The 12684-nt window shown below is 35.3% G+C and overlaps 1 protein-coding gene across 1 annotated transcript; it reads right to left on the bottom strand.

Annotated features, from left to right (window-relative positions):
* Window positions 1–6684: 6684 nt before the first annotated feature.
* On the bottom strand, window positions 6685–10206 carry LOC112751134 (syntaxin-81). The gene is made up of 7 exons (XM_025800186.2): window positions 9830–10206; window positions 9553–9636; window positions 9325–9429; window positions 8405–8548; window positions 7632–7874; window positions 7401–7532; window positions 6685–6946 (listed from the first exon to the last, which is right to left on the bottom strand). The coding sequence occupies exons 1-7, from the start codon at window positions 9905–9907 to the stop codon at window positions 6803–6805; spliced, it is 930 nt and encodes a 309-aa protein (XP_025655971.1). The 5' UTR covers window positions 9908–10206; the 3' UTR covers window positions 6685–6802.
* Between the last annotated feature and the right edge of the window lie 2478 nt (window positions 10207–12684).

Below are 12684 nucleotides of genomic sequence, written 5' to 3'. Positions count from 1 at the left end.
AAGCCTAGCCACAGACCAGTCAAGAAGAGGAAGAGAGGACCAGATGAAGCTCTGGACAGCAGCCGGTCCCACTTGTCTAGGAAGGGACAGATTCAGAGGTGCCCAAACTGTGGTGAATCAGGACACAAGAGGGGAGGATGCAAGAAACCATCCCTAGATGTAAGTGTGTTTACAACATGTATGTTAGGGTTACAATTGAATGGTTCATTAACTAATTTTTTTAATGTGTTTCAGGCCGAACAGCCTAGGCAAGCTGCTGTGAAGAGAACCAAAGAAGGGAGGAAGCCTTCATCTGGAATGCCCATAACCAGGTCTAAGGCATCATCACAGCCTGTTATGCAATCTGCAAGTGGAGGTAGGAGGAGGTCCAACAGGCAAGATAAATCATCATCACAGCCCCAACCAGCCACCACCTCATCTAGACCCAAGTCAACCCAATCCAGGTCCAAGCCCAAACCACCATCACCTAGGCCCAACACACCACCAGCAGGTACTCTCCACCAAAGGCCCAAGATAAAGCCCATCAGAAGCTCCATACAGCAACCACCAGCACCAAAGGAAAAGGATGCATCCAGCTCGACCTTCAGTCACAGAATTTCACTTCATGTATCTCCAAGAAAGCTGAGGCTCATGGCAAAACTGCCACCAAGACTTTGGGGAAAACTTTAGACTTTTGTGAAAATTTCAGTTGTGTGGTGTTATTAATGTATTGCTGACTTGAGTAGATCCAATGTTTGTGGAATAAATTACCATTTGTACCCATGAAAGTTTAACACGCTGACAAATATATCCATAGAAAAATGAAATTGACTTTGTACCCACAAAAGACAGATTTTTACAGACAAATCCATCCAAACCCTAAAATTATTTAAAATTCCCAAACTGCCCTCTATTCCTCCACATCATCCCCCACAACAGGCTCAACCTTGAACCCGCTGGCTTGTCTATTCAACCCACCGTTCTCCCTTCTCGACGTTTCTGCCTCTTCCTCAACAGCCTCTTTCTCCTCTCATGGTCAACATCAACAACCCCATCTTTATTAAGGTTTTTTGAATCTTCCAAATTTTCCAAAATTTTCATCATTTCTCACTTCTCACTGGCACCACTCACGAAGGGCGTAACCTTCCTCCGATCCCATCTCTGTAGGCAGTGGAAGCACTGGTTCGTCTAAGACAAAAACCCTGTCATCGTGGTAGCGGTTGTCGTTACCATTTTCTGCTACATGCACCGGTTCGAAGGGAGACTGGGAGTAGCTTGGATCTAGATCGCTGAACCCGAAGATGTCCAGGGAAGCAGACGAAGAAGTGTGGTCAACGACGGGGACATTGCCGCCGGAGAAGTTGGAGTAACCACCGTATCTGGAGAAGTTGTCTTTGTCGGCGTGGTTTTGGTGGTGATCGGAGTCGACACTGAAGGTATCAAAAGCAGACATGGCTTCTGTGTCTATGCTGTTTTTGTTCTCTCTCTCTTCTATACAAAGATGGGTGCTTCGTTTGCTTAGCTTAAATTGAATAATTGTATTCAGAGAAAGAGAGAGATGCTGTTAAAAATTAGAACATTTATTTGACAAATAAATATTACCAACAGCGTTCATATCTGCGTTCCTCAATCGTGGGTTCTTTTCTCCTTCACTTTGATTTTTTGTGTTATTGATTTGTGGGGTGCCTGATTTTTTTTTAAAGTTTGAATTTTTTTTCCATAATTGATGAAGAGGATAATGAGTATGGGGAGGAGATAGATGAAGAAGAGGGGGACGATAATGATGTTGTTGAGGTACATGAGATTGAAGACAACGATGATGAAGATGGGGTTGAGTATAATGGCGGCGGAAGTGGTGGTGATGTTGATGGCTATGGTGATAGCAAGGGATGAGAGCGGTGCTAGGGACGTAGGGTTTGGAATTGGAGAAGAGAAGATGGTAAATAAAATTAGAAATTAAAATTAGATTATATTTAAAGGGCAAATTGGGAATTTTAAATAATTTCTTAAGGTTTGAATATATTTATCTGTAAAAATCTATCTTTTATGGGTACAAAGTTACTTTCGTTTTTTTGTGGGTACATATTTGTCAACGTTTTAAATTTTTATGGGTACAAATGATAATTTATTCAATATTTGTGACACTTTTTTTGGTCTGAAACTTACACAACATGGTTTATGCTTCATGTTTCTTAGATAGCAACAGAGTTGCTCTAGGTTTCTGGATGTCATAGGTATCCATCTTTTGTTGTTGTTTCCCTAATCCTAAAGATAATATTTTGATCAGGGTCCATGTAATGGAATTGATGGTGATTGAAGTTTCCACCTTTTGGTGTTATTTTTCTATGCTTATTAATGAATTTCACATAGTTGTGTTCTGCTGATATGCTTGTGGTTCTGTTTAATGTCACTTCATATGCTTTAAAGTTGATTAACACAACTCTTCATTATCAATTCCAGGCAAACATATAAATTTTCCTTTCCAATTAATTGTCAAATTACAAGGATAGCAGTGCACTCACATAATTAATCACAAACACCCTAAACCAAACTCATTAACACACACTCCGTCAATGCACATGTTCATTCAAGCACCTCACAATACAACTCAATTTACAAAACTCATATTCACTCAAACACATCCAAAGTGAACCCTAAATTCTCCCCTAATTTCATCAACCATACTTGATAAACACATATTTTATGATGTATTTTGTGCTCAATTTAGGTGATTTGTTCAATCCTTCACTCACTTATTCATGTAAATTGTATGGTTTTACTTTTCCTTCCTTATTATGTGATGTATGTGAAAAATATGTTTCCTATGCTTAAAAATTGTCAATTTTAATTACCCTTTATTACCATTCGATGCCGTGATCTGTGTGTTGAGTACTTTCAGGCCTTATAGGGCAGAAATGACTTAAAGGATGGAAAGGAAACATACAAAAATGGAAGGAAAGCACAAAATAGAGTTTTGAAAAAAAGGGCAACGACGCGAGGGCATGGACGACGCGGCCGCGTGCCTAGCGTGAAAAGGCAGCGACGCGAACGCGTGACTGACGTAGACATGTGCCTTGAGCAGAGCGCAAATGACGCGTACGCGTGACCGAAGCGAACACGTGATAAGGAAAACTCCCAGATGACGCGACCGCGTGACCCACGCGGACGCGTGACAGACGCCACGCACCAGAAACTGCCGAAAACGCCCCCAGCGATTTCTGAAACCCTTTTTGGCCCAGATCCAAGTCTAGAAAACACAGATTAGAGGTTATAAAGTGGGAGAATGCATCCATTCATTAACATGCATTGAATTATTCACTTTTCATAATTTAGATGTAGTTTTTAGAGAGAGAGGTTCTCTCCTCTCTTAGGTTTTAGGATTAGGATTCCTTTTAAAAGGGTTAGGATTTCTTATTATTTCAACTTATTATTTCAACTTCCTCTCAGGTTCAATATTCCTTTTACTTTATATTTCTCTTTTACTTTCAGATACTTCAATGTTTTTCTTTAATTACTTATGTTGCCAAATTGGCTTATGAACTCTTTATGTTTAGATTGATTCTCTCTTATTAATGCAATTGAGGTAATTCAGATTTATGATTCTTATTTAGCTTTTTTTTTTATATTCTTGGCTTTAATTGATTAACTGAAAGTTCTTGAGTTATCAAACTTATCGTGATTGATTGTTATGTCTGCTAATTGAATTGAATTCTACTAACTCTAGTCTTTCCTTAGGAGTTGGCTAGGACTTGGGAATCTAACTAATTAGTCCACTTGACTTTTCCTTGCTTTCGTAAAGGTTAACTAAGTGGGATTAAACTCAATTCTCATAAGAATAACTAGGATAGGACTTTCGAATTTTCATACATTGCCAAGAGTTTTATTAGATATTAATTTATTAATCCCTGCAACTTATTTTCCTTGTTCAAACCTTTCAAAACCCAAAAACATTGTTTTCCATAACTAATAATAAGAACACCTCCCTGCAATTCCTTGAGAAGACGACCCGATGTTTGAATACTTCGGTTTATAAATTTTATCGGGTTTGTTACTTGTGACAACCAAAACGTTTGTAAGAAAGGATGATTGCTTGGTTTAGAAACTAGCAACGGGAATTTATTCTGAATTCTAAACCGTCAATCATTCGTTCTTCAGTACTTCAACGGCATCACACATGGTAGCCCCTGCCTCTGATTCAACCAAATCTGCGACCAGAAGCAAAATAAACAAACTCATCCAACCGTCCCAACACTGCAGCAACCTTGAACTTCCACTCAATATCCCTCACTTTTGTTTTCAGGGCCGCAACTTTCCTCTTCATCCTTGCAACTTGCGGATTCTCACTCTCTGCTTCTGGGTCTGCCCATCGGAAGAACTCACACTCTTCTTTGATCTGCAGCATCCCACCAGAGTCAGTACCCAGAATAAACAAAATATTGCCATCAACCACCAACAAAAATTTTAAAAACGAACCTCATAGTAGACACAGCCCCAAAATCCTCGTCTAGGGTTGTTCTTCGTTCCCGAAATTTTTAGCACGGGTCTCTCACCATGTCCACAAAGAAGCTCCCTCTTCTGCGCAGACGACCGACTCTGAGACGACCGTGAGCTCTCGGCAGCCATGGCTCCACCCACCTTCGCGAACCCTAGCAGCTCCTCTGTTACGTTGGTTAGGGATGAGATTTTGATTTCATCCCAACCCTCCCCAACCAACCATTTATAAAAATAAATAAATAAACAAATAAATAAACGTTATTCATTGAAAGTTCAACTGACAATAACAACTAAAAGGGTAAAAGTGTCCAATAATTTTGTTTTATCGAAGGGAGGATGATTTTAAAGCATTTTTTAGCGTTGGGAATGATTTTAATAACAAAAAAAAGGCTCGGGACGAATTTGATTTTCTCCTCATACCTTAAGGACGAAATTAGTATTTAACCCTAATTTTTAAATACAATATATGATATGATATAACCATATTTTATCCATTTTAGATAAATTTGTTTTTGTCCATAAACCCACAAGTACAACTACCAAAAGTCAAAATACGAGTTTGAGTACGTTTTACTAGCTACGATAAATATTTAATTTTTTAATAAGTGATTTATTATTAATTAATCAGCGCCCAGTTGTATCAAATTCACACAAATTTTTATTGATACGAAGGAAGGAAAACAAATGATTCAAAAGCGACAAAGTTATTAAGATCCGTTTGGTACTGAGAAACTTAAATTATACCCATAAAGATATAAAATTATTAGAAAAATTTTAGATATTTTTAAATTATCAGTATTTTAATAATTTTATTATTAATTTTTATTATAAAAATATATAATATATATTAATTAAAATTAACCGTTAGAATCATTAAAATATTAATATTTTAGAAATATTTAAAAAAAATTTGAAGTTATAGATTTAATTTTAATCAAAGGAGTGAAATTCTGGTGCTGAAAATTTGGAATATTATATTTTAAAAATGGCATATTTGAGAGATACAAATATAATACAAATATCATAACCAAGACGACAATGAAGATCCATTTTTAGCAAATAGAATTTTGGTTACTTTGAAATGAAAGAAATTTGAGAATAGCATTCAACAGACTGTTTTTTTTTTTTTTTTTTGAAAAGTTTTTCTTTTTGTTTTTTATTTGTTTGTTTTTGATACTTTTCAGTCACCAAAAAAAAATCAAGGGAGTGAAGTCACGGGCGCGTGAAGTGAGAGGTTGGTCTGAAACTTCAAAGATAAGCTCCAAATCTCAATGATTCCCATACTCAGTCGACATCTTAATATTTTCTATAAACTGTCATTATTCAAATACAGTTTATTGGATTTTAAAATCGTACTTAAATTAAATAAACTTATAATAAAAGGTGTGTTTTGCTCGAATTTCGTTCAACTAAAACAAATAAAAATTTGTCCAAACTTGTATCAAGATTTTCGATTAAAAAGTTGATAAGATATAATAAATTGCTGTTAAAATTTATAGTAGGATTAACAAATATGAAAGCATGCGGTGAAGTTGACGAGGGCAGAAAAAAAATTGCATTAACAAGACAATAATCTAAAATTATTTTATTTAATTTAATATTTATAATTTTATGTATTTATTTTAAAAATAATTAATAAATATAAAATAAAACAACTTTAAACTGATTTAGATTGATTTTTATTGTCTTTTAAATATTTCCAATAGATAATTAACAGATACGACGATGAAAGTCTTTAATTTATATACGCCGAGTGCTTTATTCATGTTAATTATTTTCAGATGTCAAATAGATAATTTTTTATTTTTTTGATTATTTTAATCAAAGTCGAGTCATTAGTAGTAGTTAAAAGTTTAAAACTCAACCCTTCAATTCAATTATCATGGAAGGAAAGATCCTCCAACAATACTACACTCACAAAGGAATGTGACAATCCCAGGGTATAACCAAGACTAAATCTTTTTAAAAGGCCCAAGTATCTTGAATCTTTCACTTCATACACTTCATACTCTCTTGCCCACACTAAAATTGATTGCTCAAATTGAGCACTGTGTAACGACATTTCGCTCTGTCAAGTATATTTGAGAAAATGTGTATACTTGTTAAGCACTGTGTATCTACACAAGTGTCTCAACTAGTCAACTGTTGGATGCAGTGTGCACAACCCAACAGTGTAAAGACATGTGTCGGTTTGATGTAAAAAAACAAAAATAAGTAACAATAAAATGGCCTATATGGTGGGAAAACACAGATATCCACAATAATAAGGAATAATGGTAGTGGGGAAAGAGAATGCACTGTAACATAGTTACACTTACCCTGTGAACATTTAACTGTACCAATCAAGAAAGAGAACTGAAAATGTAAGCACAAATAGAAAAAGTATAAGAAATGTTCTGCTGCTGCTATTCCGCTGAATGGCTTGGGAAAGTTCTTTGTTGCCAAGTTCAACATTCTTAGTAGCTTCAACAGCCTGCAAAAGAGCAGCAGCAGCATATGACAATTGCACATATTGGATATCAAACAAGCAGCTACAAATAGATGGAAATTAGGATTACTTAGCGGGGTGTGCCTATTTAATGATTGCTACATAAACGAATTTTGTAGATTTTTTGCTTTAAATTTGAATCAATAACCATTTTCTTTCCGCTGTTATTATACTGTAATTATCCCCACCTTTGCCCTTAATTTCTTAGTGCTGCAAACCACCCAGTGTATGCAAGCTAAAATTCCAAAAGAGGAAAACAATACCTAAAACTTTTTAAGCAACATTGTGTAGATATTAAGTAACTAGTTAATTCAGGAAAAAAAATGTGGTTGACTCTGATCATTGCTTGACAAAATATAAAGATAGGTACCTGTATTATATAACAACCACAAAGAAAATAGAGGCAAAAATCTGAGGTGAAGAGCATGAATTATCTTACCTGCTCATACAGATGCTCAATTTGCTGAGCTTGTTGCAAAACGTGTGTAGATACGAGGTGATTTAATGCAGACATTTCCACCATCTTAGTTTCAGTTTCTTGAACTGTATCTAGAAGATTGGACAATTCCACCTACAGGCAAAGGAAAATTGGCAACATGTTGGTTATAATAATCAAATGTAGACAGAATTAAGTCTTATACAAACTCTTAACAAAACAGAATTGAATCACCTGAAGTGTGCGTGTTTCATCATCCAATAGCTGTTGTTGGACTCTTAGAGGCTCATTGTGTAATTCACTAGGTTCTCTGAGCTCCATGTCATCTGATTTAGGGGTTTCTATAGAATCTTTCTTGGTTAGGCGATTAAGTTTTCTTCGTGGCATTGCTCGATTAATGGCATCTTGGAAACGAACAGCTCTAAGCTTATCAAACTGAGCTGAAACTGAATGGAGTTTCTCACTTAAGATTAGAACCTAGAAAAGTAACCAATCAATTATTTGCAGCAAAAAATAAAAACAACAACAACAACAACAAAGTCTTATCCCACTAGGTGACGTTGGCTACATGGATCAAACAATGCCATTGCACCCTATTATATATCATGTCTACAGTGAAACCAAAAAAAAAAAAAACAGCCATCTCGAATCATGATAACTTTAGGTTCAATATGATAAAATTATCAAGCATGTGTATAAAGGGACCATGATTTTCTCAGAGCCCATGTGAGGAAGCAGGAATCAGTGTTGAAATCTAGATTGTTTGTTAAAAGGAAAGCTTAAGTGGAGTCCAATTTTTATCCAGTGGCTTACAGAGGAACACAATAGTAATAGTATTCCGCATGAATTAAGTAGTTCTAATCTGATGGTCTTATCACCAACATGGATAAATAGCTAAATTTTCTTTCTCTTCTTTTTTTCATCTAAGGTGATGGAAACTGATAGAATTGTGTAACTAACATATGTAACTAGTAATTGAATATTATCAGACAAGAACAAGTCCATACCACCCCATGTTTGTGGGCAATGGTGTCAGCATTAGCCTTTGACGTTGTAATGCCAAGCCATCCTTTTGATGTTTCCTCTTCTTGATTTATACTATTTTTGAGAATATCAATTTGTTCCTGACAAGTTTTAACAAAAACACTAACCTGCACAAAAGTAATTATAAAATGAAAGCATAAGAAAAATTCTAAGCAACTTTTCGGGCATGCATCTCTAATTTCGATACAAAATATATAACACTTCATATGATCTGTAAAGATTGAAGGCTTAAAGGAAGGAATAATGATATGCAAGTAGGTGAAGCAAACAAATCCATGGGCAGACAATTGTGTTTAGTCAAATACTTAATACCACAAACATCAACCTAGTAAGAGACACATTCTACTTAGTTAAATGTATAATGTAAATACGTTCAACAGTTCAAATTGAACTAAAGGCTTAATAATGAGCTCTGCTTATATATTGCTGTGAGAGAAATGTACAACACATCTGCAACAAAAGAACAGAAGATACAAAACCCAGCACTATGCCCACCTTTAACTTCTTACTAGTCTATGATAACCAACCAAATGGAAGTCAAGAAAAGAATACTAATGTGATTGAAAAAGTAATCAAGGCATAAGATAATGCACACCTAAGGACCCCGATCTAGTAATAATTTACATTGACAACGACACTGCATAGGAAAATAAACTTTTTATTCCTGATAAATGCCTGATAATAACGAACTTCTAAACTATATATCATCGTTAGAAAGTTTTACAACATCAATGTCACTTAGTAATATATATAAAATTACTTAGATGCCAATTAATCAACAAAGCAGGACCAGTCAATACTTTCATTTTCTTCTTAAGGGTGGAAAAAATAAAGAATTGAAGATGCTACAATAAGATCAAAACTAAAGTGTCAGAAAGCTTACTTCATGTTCAATACTATCTCGCTCCTTTTCAGTTGTGCGGTGCAAATCCATATAGTCCTTTCTATGCTTTGACAAAAATTCTTCTAGTTCTCCAATACTCTCGAGCTATATATATATAGCCAAAAAAAAAAAAAAAAAAACCAACAAAAACAACACAAAATAGAAGAATTACTGGTTATCCGGTAACTGAAATTTCGGTCAAAATGGTCAATATCAAGCTGAGTATACCGTCTTCAGTGCAGCTTTTGAAAACGGCGACCTTTGTGGAGGTTTATGAATAATGAAAGATGCCATAACTGACGCCAACTTAGCCTACCAAATCACATTGCACAAGAAATGTCAACAACCAAACACAGACATAATATTCAAACTCAATCGAAATTGCTATGATCCAACAAAGCTTAGTTAATTAGGGAAAAAAACATTTAAAAATCGTAATGAGAAGTAATAAGGTGGAATTTCGGAAGAGGGAAAAAACGAATTGAGGTGGAAGTGAAGCTTATACCTCATCATACCCCAAAGATCGTGCACTGTGTCGAACAGCATCTTTGAAATCCTCGGTTCTGTCTCTTGCCCTTGCCATTGCTTAATACCCAAATCTGCTATAACAATGGCGGGGTTCAGAAAGCAAATTATCGCCAGAGGATCGATTGATACCTCAAATTCGTAACTGCTGAGATCGTATCGCAATAGGGCGAGATTTTGGTGGAAGAAGAAACGTGGTGATCGGTAATTTTGTGAAGAAGTGAATATGCAGGTGTAGAATACTCTGCAAAAACCTATGCTGGAGGGAGAAGAAAACGCGAAACGCAGCGTTTCGCAGCTTCCCTTCTTCTACCTGTTTTGGGCCTTAAGATGTTTTTAAGTTACCAAAAATAAGCTAAAATCTTAAGGAAAAATTTTAAGTGTATCAAGAATACCGACGTTCCAATTATTGATTTCAATTAATATATATTATATATATTTTTTATAATTTAGATTAACAGTTAAAACAATTAGAATATCGATATTTTCGGTACATTTAAAAGGCTTTCAAAATCTTATAGATACTACTCAAAAAAAAATGTATACATATTTTTTTGTAGTTAAGTAATTAATTTGATAATTGATTTTTATCTTAAATCAGACTAAACTGTTGACTTTATCACCAGCAGAGTGATGTGGTTTCTTCAAGCGTTTTAAAACTCTAAAAAGTTGTAAAAAATTTCATTGATTAGAAGTATAGACTTAGTTAAATTGATTATTCATGTTAAGTGTGAAAGTTGTAAAAATGATTTCTAGCATTTTATTTGGTTTTGTGATAGAGAATTCACGGGAGAAACTCATAAGGTTTCTAGCCATTTTGTTTAGTGATTTAGGTTTTGTTTGGTAAAATTTTTTAAAGAGTATAATTATTTTGTTTTGTATTTGGTAAATTAAAAATAATTTAATTAGGTATCTTTTAAAAATGGTATAATATTTAGCTTTTTATTACAATAATTTAAAAAAATTAAAACAAATACATCTAAAAATTATGAATAGATTTACTGTCTTTTTAAAATTAAATACACATTCAAAATATAATCTAAAAAAAACTGAAATTTAAAATTTAAATTTTAAATTTCTGTTTCATATTTAATATATTTAATTATTAATATATTATAATTTAAATATATATCTAAAAATCAAATTATTCAAAATTCAAAAATTTGATTTTAAAATTATAAAATAAACCTTAAACCATCAAATTAATCACACCCTATCTTTTTGTGTTGTGTATGGAGCGACTGGCATGCTTTATTAGTCATCAGGTTGATTTGGGCTTGTGGGAGCCGGTTGCTATTTCTAGAGGGGGACCAAGAATATCCCATTTAATGTTTGCGGATGACTTGCTTCTATTCTGTAAAGCTACAAAAAGACAAGTGCAAAATGTGATGTTGGTTTTAGAGACTTTTTGCAAAGCATCTGGGATGAAGATTAATGTGGAGAAGTCTAAAGCGCTTTGCTCCAAGAATGTCTCTGCAACAAGGAAAGAGGTTTTCACTGGGGTATCCTCTATCAGATTTGTCCAGGATTTGGGCAAGTATCTTGGAGTTACCCTTAGCCATTCTAGAGTGACTCGTTCAGCTTTCAATGGTGTCCTGGATAAGATTCGGAGTAGGCTAGCAAGCTGGAAAGGGAGTTTACTCAATCGGGCTGGTAGACTCTGCTTGGTTAATTCTGTTGCCGCTGCTATTCCCACGTACCAGATGCAGGTCTCTATTTTTCCCAAAGGAATCATTAGTAAATTGGAGTCTATGATGAGGAATTTTCTTTGGAAAGGACAAGTTGATGGAAGAGGATTGAATCTTGTTAGTTGGAAGGTACTGGTTACTCCAAAAAAATATGGAGGTTTGGGGATTAGAGATCCTTATTGTGTAAATATTGCTCTTCTTGGGAAGCTAGTTTGGACTTTTTTCCAGCAGCCAAACAAGCTATGGGTCCAATTATTGGATGCCAAATACCGATCATCTCTATATGACTGTTTTAGTTATCCTAAGAACAAGGACTCTCCCATTTGGAGGTGTCTTTGCAAGGCTTGGAAAGTGTTGAAGGATGGGTTTGCTTGGTGTATTGGAGATTTGAACCAGAATTTTTGGTTTTCTAGCTGGAGGAGAGAAGGACGGTTATCTAATGAGATGGATTATGTCCACATTTCTGATTCGAATCTCCGGATACAGGATATTTGGTCGGTTGGTAGGTGGCATTTGGATACTCTTTATTCTCCTTTATCTCAAAATCTGAAAGATAATATTCTCTCTTACAATCCAGATGAACAAGCAGGTCCGGAAGTGGGTTGGTATTGGAGTGGGTCTGCTGCCAAAGTCTATGACTCACGCAATGGTTACTTGTGGTTGTGTAAGCAGCTGTTTGGTTGGGAGGAGAGGGAGAATTGGCTTTGGCTTTGGCGTCAGCTTGTTCCGGAAAAGCATAAGTTTTTGGCTTGGTTGTGTCTTAAGGAGGCTCTTCCTACTGCAAGTTTTCGCTTTAGAAGAGGGATGTCGTCATCGGATAGGTGTCCAAGATGTCTTTCTAGCCAGGAATCGGTTATACATTGTATTCGGGATTGTCCAAAAGCTCAGCTTGTCTGGCAAAGGTTGGATATTCCTTGTCATCCTTTGGATTTAAAGAACTGGTTCTTGTATCATAGCAGAGAGCACCCGTTCAAGTTCTTTTCGGGACTTTGGTGGATATGGCGAGCAAGGAATAACGACATCTTTAATCCCCATGAAACTTGGCCTCCGGAAAAAGTCATTTGTCTGGCATTAACTTCAGAAAAGGAGCTTAGAAATATTTTTGAATTACAACGTATGTCCCTTCCCTCTACTCTAAATGGTTTTT

The sequence above is a fragment of the Arachis hypogaea genome, chromosome 15 (genome assembly GCF_003086295.3).
Source record: "Arachis hypogaea cultivar Tifrunner chromosome 15, arahy.Tifrunner.gnm2.J5K5, whole genome shotgun sequence".
In the NCBI taxonomy this organism is placed as follows: Eukaryota; Viridiplantae; Streptophyta; class Magnoliopsida; order Fabales; family Fabaceae; genus Arachis; species Arachis hypogaea.
The sequence above is the reverse complement of the archived record's forward strand: the minus strand, read 5'-3'. Positions and strand labels throughout refer to the sequence as shown.